Source organism: Felis catus, chromosome B1 (assembly GCF_018350175.1).
Source record: "Felis catus isolate Fca126 chromosome B1, F.catus_Fca126_mat1.0, whole genome shotgun sequence".
Lineage (NCBI taxonomy): Eukaryota > Metazoa > Chordata > Mammalia > Carnivora > Felidae > Felis > Felis catus.
This window is the reverse complement of record NC_058371.1, coordinates 173,627,726-173,644,224: the sequence shown is the minus strand read 5'-3', so window position 1 is coordinate 173,644,224 and position 16,499 is coordinate 173,627,726. Positions and strand designations below refer to the sequence as shown.

The 16,499-nt window shown below is 39.0% G+C and overlaps 1 protein-coding gene across 1 annotated transcript in view; it reads left to right on the top strand.

Moving 5' to 3' along the window:
- The window catches only part of PGM2 (phosphoglucomutase 2), a 39,146-nt gene extending 23,985 nt beyond the window's left edge, over nucleotides 1–15,161 (top strand). The window contains exons 11-14 of the mRNA XM_019829651.2: nucleotides 391–520; nucleotides 1,608–1,797; nucleotides 7,601–7,734; nucleotides 13,777–15,161. Of these exons, the coding sequence (XP_019685210.1) occupies nucleotides 391–520; nucleotides 1,608–1,797; nucleotides 7,601–7,734; nucleotides 13,777–13,879 (557 nt within the window). The 3' untranslated portion in view covers nucleotides 13,880–15,161. The remainder of the gene's footprint in view (nucleotides 1–390; nucleotides 521–1,607; nucleotides 1,798–7,600; nucleotides 7,735–13,776) is intronic.
- Nucleotides 15,162–16,499: the final 1,338 nt, after the last annotated feature.

Sequence of the window (16,499 nt, the reverse complement as noted above, 5' to 3'; positions counted from 1 at the left end):
AATATAAAAATGATAAATGAGGGGCGCCTGGGTGGCTTAGTTGTTTAAGCGTCCGACTTCTGCTCAGGTCATGATCTCGTGGTTCGTGTTTGAGCCCCGCATCGGACTCTGTGCTGACAGCTCAGAGCCTGGAGCCTGCTTTGGATTCTGTGTCTCCTTCTCTCTCTGCCCCTCCCCCACTCATGCTGTGGTTGTCTCTCTCTCTGTCTCAAATATAAACATTAATTTTTTTTTTAATTTTTTAAAAAAAATGGTAAATGGGAAGCATTCACATATTCGTATTGTACAACCTCTTATGAGATGGGCAAGTTGCATATAGGTGTGTGCATGTACAGTGTTGTAAAGGAACTCACTCCTAAGCATGTGTGTATGATGCATGTTTCTCTGCAGGATATATGTGCTGCCCTTTTGTTCTGGACAAAGATGGGGTCAGTGCCGCTGTCATAAGCGCAGAGTTGGCTAGCTTTCTAGCAACCAAGAATTTGACTTTGTCTCAGCAGCTAAAGGCCATCTATGTTGAGTAAGTGTCTATTAATTCTGTTTAATTGAAGTAATAGTGTTAAATATTTTCTTATGGTTCTACGTGTGAGATACTAATATTCTTTCTAATGCTCTTTGGTTGTGAATTCTATTTCTTTTTCTTTTTTTAATGTTTATTTATTTTTGAGAGAGAGAGAGAGAGAGATGGAGTATGAGCAGGGGAGGGGCAGAGAGAGAGGGAGATACAGAATCCAAAGCAGGCTCCAGGCTCTGAGCTGTCAGCACAGAGCTCCACACGGGGCTTAAACTCACAAACCATGAGATCATGACCTGAGCTGAAGTCAGACACTCAACCGTTTGAGCCACCCACGTGCCCCATGAATTCTATTTCTTATGAAACTAAATAATCATCTTTTCTTTTGATACTTAACCATGTAATGGTAATTATCATTCACGATTGCACGAATCCTTAACAAATGAGGGCATCAGTTGCAGAAATAGCTAATTGAAGAATGTGATTTTAAGTGTGTGATGTCAAAAAAGATTAAAGGTGTTCATGAAATCTCTATTAAGTTTTTAGAGCAATGACCCAGGTCTGCCTTTATAAAGTGCAAAAGCAGCCCGTGGCAACACGTTGCAGTAAGACTCTTACTTACAAATACAGGCTAAAGGCCAGGCAGCAGTTTGGCAATCCCCAGGGTTAATTGTTGTACCTCTTTTTTATGCTAAATTATTCCTTTGAAGGTACTCATGGCTATTTGTTTCATTTGGTTTAAAATATACTGGTTGACAAATGTACACTGTGTGGAATTATGTGTTCCTCATTTTGCATATTTGTATTTCCTTAACTGAGATATAACTGACATTAGTTTCAGGTATGCGATACAGTGTTTCAATATCTGTATATATTACAAAATGATCATCACAGTACATCTAGTTAACAGTCGCACCACACTTAATTACAAATATTTCTTCTTATGATGAGAACTTGTAAGATCTATGCTCTTAGCAACTTTCAAACATATAGTGCAGTATTATTAAATATAATCACCATGCTGTATTTTACTTATTTTATTCTAATAAATTTTTTATTTAATTGCTAAAATGATTTGTGTTTGTTTCCATAGGTATGGCTACCATATTACCAAAGCTTCATATTTTATTTGCCATGATCAAGGCACCATTAAACAATTATTTGAAAACCTTAGAAACTATGATGGGAAGAATAATTATCCAAAAACTTGTGGCAGATTCGCAATTTCTGGTATTAGAGACCTTACAACTGGCTACGATGATAGCCAACCTGATAAAAAAGCTGTAAGTAATATCTTTTATCAGTTAAACACTTCTCTATTTACCTTCTGTTATACTTGGCATAGTTTGACTTATTGAATCATGGAGTTAATTGAAGCTGATTTTAGGCATCCAGGCATTATTATAAATAAGCTATCAAAATACATAGAAAGAGTAGGGCAGCCCACCCTGGTGTCTCTGAATGAGTAGATCTGAGGCGGAGGCCAAGAATTTGCATTTCTAACAAGTTCCCTGCTGATGCTGATATTACTGGTACACACTTTGAGAACCGTTGTTTGCTTCCTGGTTAGTTTTACCCTATTCTCTGAATGTCTGGGAGCTGTTAGCTATAAAGCATGAGTTTGCATTCTTCACATCATGTGGATCCTCTACTGGAGTCAAAAGAAGGCTCAGATATGGCCGAAGAGTATTGCTAACTAATGGCAGGAGATAGGAGGAAGAGAGTAAGAATAGCCTTATGAGATATTAGACATCTTGTTAGTTACCTTTTTTAAAAATTTTCATCTGCACACAATGTATTTTTTAAAAAGAAGTATTTTTGGAAGAGTCCTGATGAAACATGACAGCTCCAGCCCCTGCCATCTCTTTGCTATGCTGAGACAACCATGTTCCCTCTCAGTTGTTTCTCCTGGTATTTACCACCAGATTTTTTTTTTCAATGTTTATTTATTTTTGAGAGACAGAGGGAGACAGAGTGCGAGCAGGGAACGGGCAGAGAGAGAGGGAGACAGAGAACCCCAAGCAGACTCCACGTTGTCAGTGCTGAGCCCGACATGGGGCTCGAACCCATGAACCGTGAGATCATGACCTGAGCCAAAATCAGACACTTAACCCACTGAGCCACCCAGGCACCCTTACCACCAGATTTCTAAATAATGTGCTCATATGGTGATGTTTTGACTTCTCAGCATTGTACTTTATTAATTTTCTATTATGGAGGTAAGGATTTAAATCTTACATTTCTTTTTTTTTTTTATTTTTATTTTTTTAAATTTTTTTTTTTAACGTTTTATTTATTTTTGAGACAGAGAGAGACAGAGCATGAACGGGGGAGGGGCAGAGAGAGAGGGAGACACAGAATGGGAAGCAGGCTCCAGGCTCCAAGCCATCTGCCCAGAGCCCGACGCGGGGCTCGAACTCACGGACCGTGAGATCATGACCTGAGCTGAAGTCGGACGCTTAACCGACCAAGCCACCCAGGCGCCCCTTAAATCTTACATTTCTTACATTCACTATTCCGCCTTCTCTCCTGTCTTCGCAAACGCATGTGCCACAACATTTGATGAAATCAGATTCCTTGCTTGTATTATTATGACTAGTAACTATTGTTTCCTGCTTAGCTAAGTAGTGTACTTTGATTAGTTTCCCCTAAATTGTATAATTATTTTTCCTATAATTAATAGTTGCTTTGTTCTTTTGTGTGCTTGGATTTTTATGTAACTATCACCAGTCTTTCTCACATCCTTCAGATACCTCTCAGTAGGGTTTTCCACATGGTCCAGTGCTGTTTTATCAGTTCCGTGTTGTTTCCAGCAGCTTCTGTCCTGATCCCTCCATCCGGGCAGGGCCAACTGCTCTATGTGTTGAGTACACACCCGTCATCCTGGGAATGTCCTTCACCACTTACCGAGTCAGGTCCTTTGCTCCTGCACCCCATGACTTCTTCTTCCTATATTTGTTTTCCTAAATCATATCCTCTAGTAGATTCCTTAAACAAAGTGAATAGGAGGTAAATTTTGAGAGGCATTTAAATCTGGAAATATCTTATTCTACCCTCACATTTGATTGACTCGCAGTTTTGAAAGCAGCAGTGCTCTGTCATTTTTTAGTTCCCAGTACCGCTGTGGAGGGTCTGATCTTTCAGGAAATAGTTGAGGCGTGCTGTGAGCCACATAAAGGGATGTCGATGCCATACTGATTCATTCCTTTCCATGCAGCTTGCTTTTTCTCTATGGGAAGATTTCAGGAATTTTCTGCTAAAACTCTGAGTTCTAAAATTTCAGTGATTTGCTTTAATATGGGTCTTTTTTCAGTCATTTTTCTGGGTAGTCGGTGGGTCTCTGTTGGTCTTTGGAGTCATTTCTTTCAGTTCTGAGTAATTTTCTTAATTTTGTGTCAAAGAAGAGGGCTGCATGGTCATTTCCCAAGTATTCTCTTGCCCTGAGTTTCCGGCCTCCCTTTCTTGTTGAGTTCTTAGTTAGAGGCTGGCTCTCCAGGACTAATGTTCTTCTTTCCTTGTTTCTCTCTTTCTTACTGTCCACCTGTATCTTCTTGCCCTACTTTTTGGGAGATTACATCAACATTAATTTTCAGTGCTTCTGTTCATAATTTTAGCTCTTATTGTCCAACTTATTAAAAATAACACCCTGAGGTTTCCAGCTGACTCAGTGGAGCATGCGACTCTTGATCTCAGGGTCGTGAGTTCTTGAACGTTGGGTATGGAACCAACTTAAATAAAAATATTTTTAAAATAAAAATAACATCCTATTCTTGTTTTATGTATATAATATTTTTCCTTTTTTTAAATAATGTCATGATTCAACAGTTCTATACATTACTTGGCTGTCATCACAGTAAATGTACTCGTGACCCACTTTGTCTGTTTCATCCATCCCCCACCCACCTCCCTTCTGGCAACCACCAGTTTGTTCTGTACGTGAAGAGCATATATTTTCTGATGTTGTTGTCTCTCTTTTTCTTAGTTCATTGTTTTGTTCCTTAAATTCCCCATATGAGTGAAATTATATAATATTTGTCTTTGTCTGTCTTAATTCACTTAACATTATACCCTCTATGTTGTCCATCCATGTTGTTGCAAATGACAAGGTCTCATTCTTTTTTTTTTTTTTTTTCTTAAGTAATCTCTACACCCAACATCGGGCTCAAACTCACGACCCCGAGATCAAGAGTCACATGCTGTACTGACTGAGCCAGGCAGGTGCTCCAACATCTCATTCTTTCTAAAGGCTGAATAATATTCCTGTGTGTGTGTGTGTGTGTGTGTGTGTGTGTGTCCACACACATACACCCTTGGACTGCTTCCATATCTTGGCTATTGTAAATAATACTGCTGTAAACATTGGGGTGCATATATCTTTTCTTTCTTTTAAATTTTTATGCTGCAATAAACATTGGGGTGCATATATGTTTTCTTTTTTTTTAATTTTTATTTATTTTTGAGAGAGACAGACAGACAGAGCGTGAGTGGGGGGAGGAGTAGAGAAAGAGGGAGACACAGAATCTGAGGCAGGCTCCAGGCTCTGAGCTATCAGCACAGAGCCCAATGCGGGCTCGAACTCACGGACGGCGAGATCATGACCTGAGCCGAAGTCGGACACTTAACCGACTGAACCACCCAGGCGCCCCTGCGTATATCTTTTCAAATTAGTGCTTTCATTTTCTTTGGGTAAATACCCGGTAGTGGAATCATTGGATCATATGGTAATTCTATTTTTAATTTTTTGAAGAACGTCCATATTATTTTTTATATTGGCTGCACTAATGAACTTTCCTACCACCAATGAACAAGTATTCCTTTTTCTCCACATCCTTGCTGACACTTGTTATTTCTTGTCTTTTTTATTTTAGTCATTCTTATAGGTGTAAGGTAATATCTCATTGCAGTTTTGATTTGCATTTTCCTGATGATCAGTGATATTGAGTATCTTTTCATGTGTCTGTTGGCCATTTTTATGTCTTTGGAAAAATGTCTATTCAGGTACTCTGCCCATTTTTAATCTGTTTGTTTTTTGGTGTTCTGTAAGTTCTTAATTCATGTTCGATATAAACTGCTTATCAGATATATCATTTGCAAATATCTTCTCTCATTCAGTAGGTTGCCTCTTTGTTTTGTTGATGGTTTCCTTTGCTGTGCAAAAGCTTTTTATTTAGGTGTAGTCCCAATGGTTTTATTTTGCTTATGTATATAATATTTTATCTCTCTTAAGTATAGGCATTATAACTTTTTAAAATGTAGACTTTTTTTCCTGTATTGTCTTTATATCTCCCAAGTTATTTTTTTATTATTATTTGGGTTTTTTGGATTTTGTCTTTAAGCTGTCTTTTCCCAAAGTCTGGTAATCCCTCATTATTTGGGGGCACTCAAAACCTGATCGGAAGTTCTACGTACATGAGCAAACCTTGTCAACTGACAAACTTTGCTCTCAGGAGATTGGGTGCCAAGTTAACTTTTACACGGCGGGCTCCCTATCTGGGGAAGCCTAATTCTCACCCTGATCTCTTGCCTAAAGGCTGTAAGGTGGGTGACAGTGGTGGAGAGTTGCCTGGGAGTCTGGAGGGAGGACGGCTGGTATTCAGGTTGTTGACTCTGAGTTGCTCTCTGTTTTCACCATATCCTGCCCTTCTACACCAGTGCCTGGTGTACCCAACTCCTGAGCCTTTCTTGTTCAATTATACCAGAGAATTAAGCCATCTCCTATTAAGGTGGTTGCCTGACTGTGTGGGCAGAGGGTGAGAATCTGGGAGGGTCTGATAGGTCTTTTCACATCCTTTCTTTGTTTCCCACCTGCCTTTCACAGTGCCTGGTGCCTCCAGGTAGTGAGCTCTGCCAGGGTTCTGCAAAGCTCATTGACCAGGGTCTTGTTTGTTCCTTGCAGGTGCTCAGCTGTCATTGTCCTGTGTTCCATCAGGTCAATTCTGCCCCTTCATCTGTTTTGTAACTCCCAGGATTCGTTGGCAACCTAATTAACTACTGTTTTCCTTTTCCTCTTTGCCCTTGTGTTTTATATATTCACACACACACTTCCATCATTTTAGCTGAGTATGGGGAGCGATCAGCTATGAATACATCTGCCAGAAATGTTATATTTAAAAAGATCTCTTTATATAACTTTTTTTTTTTACAAAGTAAAATAAGGTCTAGTTTATTGTGGGTTTTTTGGTCACATATTATCAATCTATTTAAATCAATTTCTCATGAAATGATATGTTTCCATGTTAGTAAAACTTCAGTAGCTTTGGGTGCCTGGCTGGCTCAGTTGGAAAAGCATGAACTCTTGATCTTAGGTTGTAGATACGAGCCCCACATTAGAGATTACTTAAGATCTTTAGGGGTACCTGGGTGGCTCAGTCAGTTAAGCATCCAACTCTTGATTTCGGCTCAGGTTATGATCCCACAGTTCGTAAAATCAAGCCCCACATCTGGCTCCATACTGTCAGTGCAGAGCCTGCTTGAGATTCTCCGTCTCCTTCTATCTCTGCTCCTCCCCTGCTCACTCTCTGTCTCTCTCTCTCAAATAAATAAACATTTAAAAATAAAATAAAATCTTTAAAAAAAACCCAAAAACTTCAGTAGCTTTAATTAACAAGACTAGGGAGGTAAAATGCAAGTATACAAGTTACTTAATTCCCCAAATCATTTTATGATTATTATTATTTAGTATTTAATTCAGAAGAAGAATTTTTTTTTTTAATAATTTTTTTTTCAACGTTTATTTATTTTTGGGACAGAGAGAGACAGAGCATGAACGGGGGAGGGGCAGAGAGAGAGGGAGACACAGAATCGGAAACAGGCTCCAGGCTCTGAGCCATCAGCCCAGAGCCCGACGCGGGGCTCGAACTCCCAGACTGCGAGATCGTGACCTGGCTGAAGTCGGACGCTTAACGACTGCGCCACCCAGGCACCCCGAGAATTTTTTTTTTTTTATTTCCTCAAAAGTATCCTTTTCTCTGAAACCAGTATATTTGCTTGGCATTTATTTTCTTGCCTATACAGGGGGAAACTATTATTTGAGCCAGAACAGTTCATGTTACAATTTAAATGTATAACGTGTAAATTAATTCCTAGGTTCTCCCTACCAGCAAAAGCAGCCAAATGATCACCTTTACCTTTGCTAATGGGGGCGTGGCCACCATGCGGACCAGCGGGACTGAACCCAAGATCAAGTACTATTCGGAACTGTGTGCCCCCCCTGGAAATAGGTATGATATCCACGGCAGCACGTGTGATTGCTGTGCCCTAAAGTTCCTAATTGGTTCTGCACAAGTGCTAAGTAAAACCTTTTGCTTTGCCAGTGTTATGTACTTTAATTAGGAATGTTGTTTCAAAGCCTGCAGCAATACTGTGATATTAACAGCTGTTTGGAGCATCCACGGACACAGGAGCTCATTTTTACTTACTTATTGCTGTCCTACCTTTCTTTGTATGGGAAAATTTCATTCCAGATTTCAGTAATAGTAATACAGTTTCCTTTTTCTAATACTTTAATTTGAGACTAGCACCAATGAGTTTTTCTCTTTTTCTCCTTGTCTCTGATACAATAATTAAAAAAAAAATTTTTTTTAATATTTATGTCTTTTTGAGAGACAGAGTGTGTGTGAGCAGGGGAGTGGCAGAGAGAGGGGGAGACACGGAACCCGAAGTAGGCTCCAGGCTCTGAGCTGTCAGCACAGAGCCCGACACGGAATTCGAACTCATGAACCGAGAGATCACGACCTGAGCCGAAGTTGGCTGCTTAACCGACTGGGCCACCCAGGCACCCCAATAATTTAAATTCCACTGTACATGCCTTGAACAAATATCTTTGAGTATCTATTGTGCACAAGTCTGTGCCGGGTTCTGGGGAGGATAAAGAACCATAGCAGAAAGAGTCTTGCCTCCAAAAAGCTGACGGTCTGGTAGCTTCAGGGTCATGTTTTTGTGACCTCGGTAAAGGGTTTGAGTTTACTTTGCAATACCATAACATCTTAAACTTTAACAACCATGGTGCATGTAGTTAGCTTGTGTAAATGTGATCCTGCACACTCATTTAACCCCCAGGTAACTAGCACTTCTCCATTCAAAGTAAAGAATCAGGAAAAATTGTTTAAAGACTAATTAAGTCAGTACTGTGCAATGGAAATAAAATGTGAGTCACATAATGCAATTTGAAATTTTCTACTGGACACATTTTTAAGTAGTGAAAAGAGGGGCACCTGAATAGCTCAGTGAATTGAGCGTCTGACTTCAGCTCAGAGCATGATCTCACAAACCATGAGTTCGAGCCCCGCATCAGGCTCTGTGCTGACAGCTCAGAGCCTAGAGCCTGCTTCAGATTCTGTGTCTTCCTCTCTCCCTGCCCCTCCCCCATTTGCACTCTGTCTCTCTCATTGTCAAAAATAAATATTTTTTTAAAAAGTTAAATAGTAAAAATAAACAGGTAAAATTAATTTAGTAATTTATTCTACTTTACTTAACATGAAAATATTGTTATTATACCATATATAATTTATATAAAATTAATGAGATATTTTACTTTTTATCACATTTTCAAGATCCATTTACTGTTTTACACTCACCATGTATCTCAATTAAAATGCTTGATTTTTTTAAGAAACACTTGTTCCATACAATTGACCCTTGAACAACACAGGCTTGAACTATGAAGGTCCACTTATATGCGGAATTTTTAAAAATTTTTTTTCAATGTTTATTTATTTTTGAGAGACACAGAGAGACAGAGCATGAGTAGGGAAGGGCAGAGAGAGGGAGACAGAATTCAAAGCAGGCTCCAGGCTCTGAGCTGTCAGCACAGAGCCTGACGCAGGGCTTGAACCCATGCACCGTGAGATCGTGACCTGAACCGAAGTCAGACGCCCAACCAACTGAGCCACCCAGGCGCCCCAATATATGGATTTTTTAAATAAATACAGTATAATATTATAAATGTATTTTCTCTTACTATTAATAACTTTTTTAGTGTATTGCAAGAATGCATGTAACAAACAAAATACATGTTAATTGACTGTCTATGTTATGGTATGGTTTCCAGTCAAAAGGAGGCTATTAATAGTGAACTTTTTGGGGTATAAAAAGTTATCCATTGATTTTTGGCTGCATGAGGGGGTCACTAATTTCCTAAATCCCAGGCTGTTGAAGGGTCAAATGTATTAAGAGTTCATAAAATTTACCGTTGAAAAAATAGATTTGGATACCTAAGTTGTTCCAAACATACTTCAGTTTTCCAATAATTGAATTAAATGGCAGCTTCTTATTTTTTTTAATGTTTTATTTTATTTTTTGAGAGACAGAGAGAGACAGAGCATGAGCGGGGGAAGGGCAGAGAGAGAGGGAGACACAGGACACAGAATCCAAAGCAGGCTCCAGGCCCTGAGCTGTCAGCACAGAGCCCGATGCGGGGCTCAAACCCATGAACACAAGATCATGACCTGAGCCAGAGTCAGATGCTCAACTGATTGAGCCACCCAGGTGCCCCTAAATTTCAGCTTTTAAATTTGAAAGTCAGTTAATTAAACTTAAATTCAGTATTCAGTCCCACTAGTCACATTTCCAGGGCTCAGTACTGTAGTCAGGAGCATGGATCTGATGTTTCCCAACCAAAGCCTTGCTCATTGCAGAGTTTTTCTGATCTTGTGAATCCAATTTGCACTATGTGAAAATAAAAGCAGAGGAAATTTTCTGAGCATTTTCAGTTGGCCAGCCAGTAGCAGATTAAATGTAGCAAATTAGAGAGGTGGGGGCAGAATTATTAGTGTTAGACTTTCCTCGGACAGGAAGAAATGACTGCTGATAGCAAGGAAAGAAACATTAAAACAAAACAAAAACATAAAACATGGACACGGTAACTCAGAATGTTGACTGCTTTATCATAAGGGAAATAGCATTCCACTTCCAAACGGGCCCTGAATCTTCTTCTGAATAAGAGACCCAGGTCAACAGTCAAAGTCATAATAATGGCTCTCAAATATCATGATAGTCCAATATATTTAAAAAGTCATAGACTGTGTCCTATATTTTGCTACAAATTCCCATTCAAAACCTCTTTGTGCTGAAAGGGCAAAAACTCAGCTAGTAAGCAGCTTGAACAAACACATAAAGCTTCCCATTTTCTAAGCATTCTGTATTACCAAGGTTTGATTGTAATATTGTGCAAGTATCACTGTTTCTATGTGTGTTAAATAGTAAGCTGTTTGCTACTCTATTGGGTATGAGTTTTTCCAGACATTTCTTTGTAATTCTCATTCTCACGTAATGTTTTCATATTTCTATGCCTTTCTTCTGAAAAAAAAAAAAGGGACATTAGTCCAACTTAAAGATCCATTTTCTCTATATATTAGTTCCTTCCTTGTCATTTCTCTGTGAAGATATAATAATTTGGAAAACTTTATAATAACAATACTATTTAATGTTTAAGGATCTGGTATTTTACATTTTTCACATGGCTTACTGGGTGGACTTAAATTCAAATATTAGTTTACAAATTCCTGACCACACTTAGAAAAATTGTCCTTGGGGCGCCTGGGTGGCTCAGTCGGTTAAGCGGCTGACTTCAGCTCAGGTCATGATCTTGCGGTCGGTGAGTTCGAGCCCCGTGTCGGGCTCTGTGCTGACAGCTTAGAGCCTGGAGCCTGCTTCGGATTCTGTGTCTCCCTCTCTCTGACCCTCCCCTGTTCATGCTCTGTCTCTCCCTGTCTCAAAAATAAATAAACGTTAGGGGTGCCTGGGTGGCGCAGTCGGTTGAGCGGCCGACTTCAGCCAGGTCACGATCTCGCGGTCCGTGAGTTCGAGCCCCGCGTCAGGCTCTGGGCTGATGGCTCGGAGCCTGGAGCCTGTTTCCGATTCTGTGTCTCCCTCTCTCTCTGCCCCTCCCCCGTTCATGCTCTGTCTCTCTCTGTCCCAAAAATAAATAAACGTTGAAAAAAAAAATTTTTTTTAAATAAATAAATAAACGTTAAAAAAAAATTAAAAAAAAAAGAAAAATTGTCCTTTTATTATATTCATCAAGATGCTGTTCTAATTTACTAATTGGGACATTGGGCACTAGGTCAGTCCACGGATATGCTATCAGGGCTCAAGCAAGTTACCAGCATACCTAACGTAGAAGAGCAATAAAGCCATGGCTAAGGTTTCCTTACTGTCTGATCAGCTTAATATTATTGCTGTCTTTTATATCATCAATTTCATTTATTCATAGAATTCCATAACCTACTCATCCTTTAGAATGGAATATCCTTTTCAGGTTTAAGTTCTGCTTAAAAAAATTTTTTGATCAAAATATTTTTTTATCAGTAGATGTCTTTTGTCCAAAAATGTTGGAAATTTTCAACAAATGCCCACATACCTTTCGCCTAGACCAAGGGTTGGCAAAGTTTCGGTAAAAAGCCAGATAGTAAATATTGTAGATTTTACAAGCCATATAGTTGCCACTACTCAGTTCTGCTGTTGCTCAAAAGCAGAAAGAAGGAATACACACAAAGTAATAGGTGTGACTGTGTTCTAATAAATCTTTATTTATAAAAACAGGCTGTCAGCAGACTGCCAGCCATAGTTAGCCTACTCTAACCTAAACAGTCGCTAACATTTTGCAATATTTGCTATCTCTCACATATATTATTGTATATGCAGGTTTTGTACCTGTATTGTATATGCAGGGTTTTTTCCTGAGCCATTTGAACAGAAGCTGCAGACCTTAGTACAACTGAACAAGGATGCTCTAAGGATGTTCTAAGGAATTCTTGGAATTCCTTGGATACTGGAATCCTTGGATACTGGAATCCTTGGATACTTGGAATCCTTGGATACTGGATTACAATATCACAATTTAGGTAACAATTATATCAGGCAAGCTTCTAACAGAGAAACAAAACCAGTAGGAGATATACACTGTACTTATATATTTGTGTTTGTGTATTCACTGGGGAGTTTAATTTTAGGTATATTGTTTAAAAAAAAAAAACAGTAGTTATTTAGTTGTGTGCCTTCCTGAGAAATGTTGTTTTCTTCAAAACACATTTGTGGAGAAGGAAATAACAACCAATGTGATTCATGTGTATTTATGAAGCATAATTACCTTGTATGTTACCAGTGGGGGTAAAAATAATTTTAATGACAGCTACATTTATTGAGGTTTTTGGGCCAGGTTCTGTGCTAATTGCTTTATATAATTTATCTCAATCTACACAACAACTCTCTTGAGAAGATAAAGTCTTTATCCCAATTTTACAAATGAGAAATCTGGGCCTCTGAGAGGCTAAGAAGGGCATACAGCTAGTAGTAGAGCCAGAATTCATGTCTGCAATAAAATGGATTGTTTTAGTTGTACCGAGTAGCTCTCACAGTGTAAAAATGAACTTAGCTAATTACAAGAATTGCCATTTCCATTTAGATAAAGTTGCATATATTAAAGACAGTCGATTATGAAGTCATGTAAGTTAGAATTGAAGGATTTGGTTTTTGAATTCAGCTTTTTGGTTTAAAGTCCTTCCAGTAAACGCACCGTGCTAGGAGCCTGACCCTAACACGGGCTGCTGGAAACCTGTCTAATCACAAATTCATTTTATCATGATCTACCTTCCAATTGTTTGCATGTAAATGAGTGTTGTCCGCATGCTTGAAAGTTTGGTTTCCTTAGAGGGAACCAGTTCCCTGGATTTTTGCTTATACTTCGTTGTGACCCTGGAGGTAGAATAAGGAGAAAAGCTGGGGGAACTGAGTGCCTGGTATGTGATTAGCAGGCCCACTAGGAGGCTCCTATTCTCTGCTGCTTAGCTTCCAATATTCTGAAGACAAACTGCATCGGGAACGTTCCTATCCTGGGAGACTGAGAACTTAACAGAGGGGTCATTGGTAAAAGTTTAACAGGATTGAATGACAATTGAAGTTATAAAGTTTTCTTCGCACTGTTAGGTACAAAGTTTGCAGATCCTACAGGGATGCCAAGGCAAAAACTGTGCTTCTTAAAAATTCTTGTAAGAAATGCAAAGGGACGATTTTATTTCTAGTAGAGACCTTGGGAAAGCCTTTGGGGGAAATAATGGATATTGTCTCATGGGTTTGTTTTTGTTTTTTTTTTTTTTTCCAAGTCAACAGATACATTCCCATGCTTAAGTCGCTGGAGTTCTGTTTTGTCTGATTTAGCCTTCCTCTTAAGGTTAAATTTCAGTGTTACTTGGCCAATGCAGGGAGAACTTAAAATATGCTTTGGAATAATCCGCTGACCTGGAATTTCCCCTCTTATCTTCCAGTGATCCTGAGCAGCTGAAGAAGGAACTCAATGAACTAGTCAGTGCTATTGAGGAACATTTTTTCCAGCCACAAAAGTACAACCTGCAACCAAAGTCAGAGTGAAATATATCAGCCATGGGCGTAATTACAATCAAGCTACCGGTGATTAATTAAGCAATATTTTTGAGGACCGAATGATTTAAATGGTCGCTCTAAGTATTTATATTTTTTTAATAGGCCTACATTCCTCATTGTTCTATTTTTTTTACCTTTAAGACGAATAAAGAAAAGATGGCCAAACCCAAGAAACCAATTAAATTTAATTCCTATTAAAAGGTTAAGCCTGGGCATTTCCTGAATTAAAAAAATGAAGATTTTAAAAATAGCAAACTTTCAAAACTGTACTGTAATTCATATGCTTTAATTAGAATAAATAACAAATGTGTCTTCTCTATCATTCTTTTTATGAATAATTAAAATCACCAGAAAGCCTATACAATTACTAAATTCTGGGCTGTCATATCATAGGATAACCACTTTTTAGGTATATGTATATTTACATTTGTATCAATTGCTTATAAAGCAAAATATATAAACAAATTGAATGTCCTGTTCATGTTTAGGGAAAAACAGGAACCTATAAAGTGGAGCAAAAGATACTTTAAAAAGAGAAAATTTTTCATCTAAAACTTTTTAGTTGTAATAATCCATCATTGTACAGTGTTTACATGCTAGGAAAAAACAGCCTCATCATCTTTGTTCAGTACACTAACCTTCATTTTATCTCTTTAAATCTTGAATTTAAAAATTGGTTATTTGAAACTGCAAAGTTCTTTATTGTACAGTTGTTTGCTTTGGTACAAGTTAATGTAATTTTTGGGACTGAGGCACAAAGACTATAAGCTTTAACTATTTGCCTGACTTTGCTTTTTTTGCTTTGATCATATGTAATTAAAATCTAAAACTATTAGATTTCCTTTTCAGGTTTATATTTAACCTGTGCCTTCTATTCTTCTCATAACCAATGGCCTTAAAACCATCCAGAATTACTCCCTTTGAGCCCCCATGAGTCAGGACCAAGCCGTTCTTTATATACTTTGTATATTTCATGTGGTTTTCTGTTTTTAAAACAAATGATTCCCCATTATTATTATGACTAACCTAAATGCTTACTAAGTTTCAGAACGATGAAAAATTACAATCCTATTGGCATTTTTTCTAAAGTAAAGGGGAAAATGTTTTTACGTCTTAGTGATACATAGTTTGTGCCCTATCAGAACTTTTAAATCTGTATTATTCGATATATTCTGTCAGCGGCTTCATTGTAGCTGTTATGTATTTTTGTTTTATAGTGTTTTGGAGTCTCACACTGCACCCTAGAAATAAAGTCTGTATCCTCTCTACAGTTTTTGGAGCTTGTAGACTATACCCCATCATGGAGTTGGTTTCTGGAAATACATCACCCTACTGTGATGATGCTCACAGTTTGGGGGGCTAGTGAGTAACCGTCAGGCTTACACATTCTCTAATGGAGTCATTTGCAAAGCACTCAGGGTTGAGAAGTGCGAGAGGGGGATCCCTTCTGCCCAGAGAAAGCCTGGAAGAGAGGTGAATGACTGCTTTGCTTCTGGGGGTTGGGGAGCTAGGAGCTGGGAATGAAGGAGAAGGGCCACCAGGCACAGAACACAGCACCGGCAAAAGTATAGAGGTGCTGGCATGTGGGGGGGGGAGGGGGGTGTTTCGGGTGGTGAAAACACACCCCAGATGTACACTTTAGGACAGACCCTCACTTCTCTGCCACTCACGTGAGCTGTTGATTAAACTGGACCTGGGGGGGATCCCCCAACTCTATTTCTCACTTGTATTTCTAAGAAATAACACACCATGGGGGTGCCTGGGTGACTCAGTTGGTTAAACGTCTGACATCGGCTCAGGTCACCATCTCACAATTCTTGGGTTCCAACCCTGCCTCGGGCTCTGTGCCGACAGCTCAGAGTCTGGAGCCTGCTTTGGGTTCTGTATCTCCCTCTCTCTCTGCCCTTCACCCACTCACGCTCACTCTCTGTCTCTTTCAAAAATAAATAAATGAACATTAAAAAATTTTTTTAAAGAAAAGAAATAGCACACCATGTATGCGCACTATTTTATGAGTTTTTTATGTTATTACGGGATGCCAGGTAGCCTAATGTGTGATGCATAAAACTTGCAACATAAGATCCCTCTGGGTTCTAATGATGGTCTGCTGTGAACCATCTTTGTGACCTTGGTCCACTTAACCTCTCAAAGTCTCAACTTTGTTATTCTTTATTTTTAATTTTTTTTTTTTAACATTTATTTGTGTTTGAGACAGAGAGAAACAGAGCATGAACAGGGGAGGGTCAGAGAGAGGGAGACACAGAATCTGAAACAGGCTCCAGGCTCTGAGCTGTCAGCACAGAGCCCGATGCGGGGCTTGAACTCACGGACTGCGAGATCACGACCTGAGCCGAAGTCGGCCGCTTAACCGACTGAGCCACCCGGGCGCCCCTCAACTTTGTTATTCTTTTAAAAGACTTTTTTTTTTTTTTTAGGGCAATCCTTTGTTCACAGAAAAACTGAGAAGAAGGTGTAGAAATAGCCCATCTCCCCCCTGCTCCCCCGCATAAGTAGCCTCCCCCATTATCAACATCCCCACCAGAGTGGTGCATTTGCTGTAATTGATGGAATACACTGGTATGTTATCACCAAACTGTGGAGACAAAAG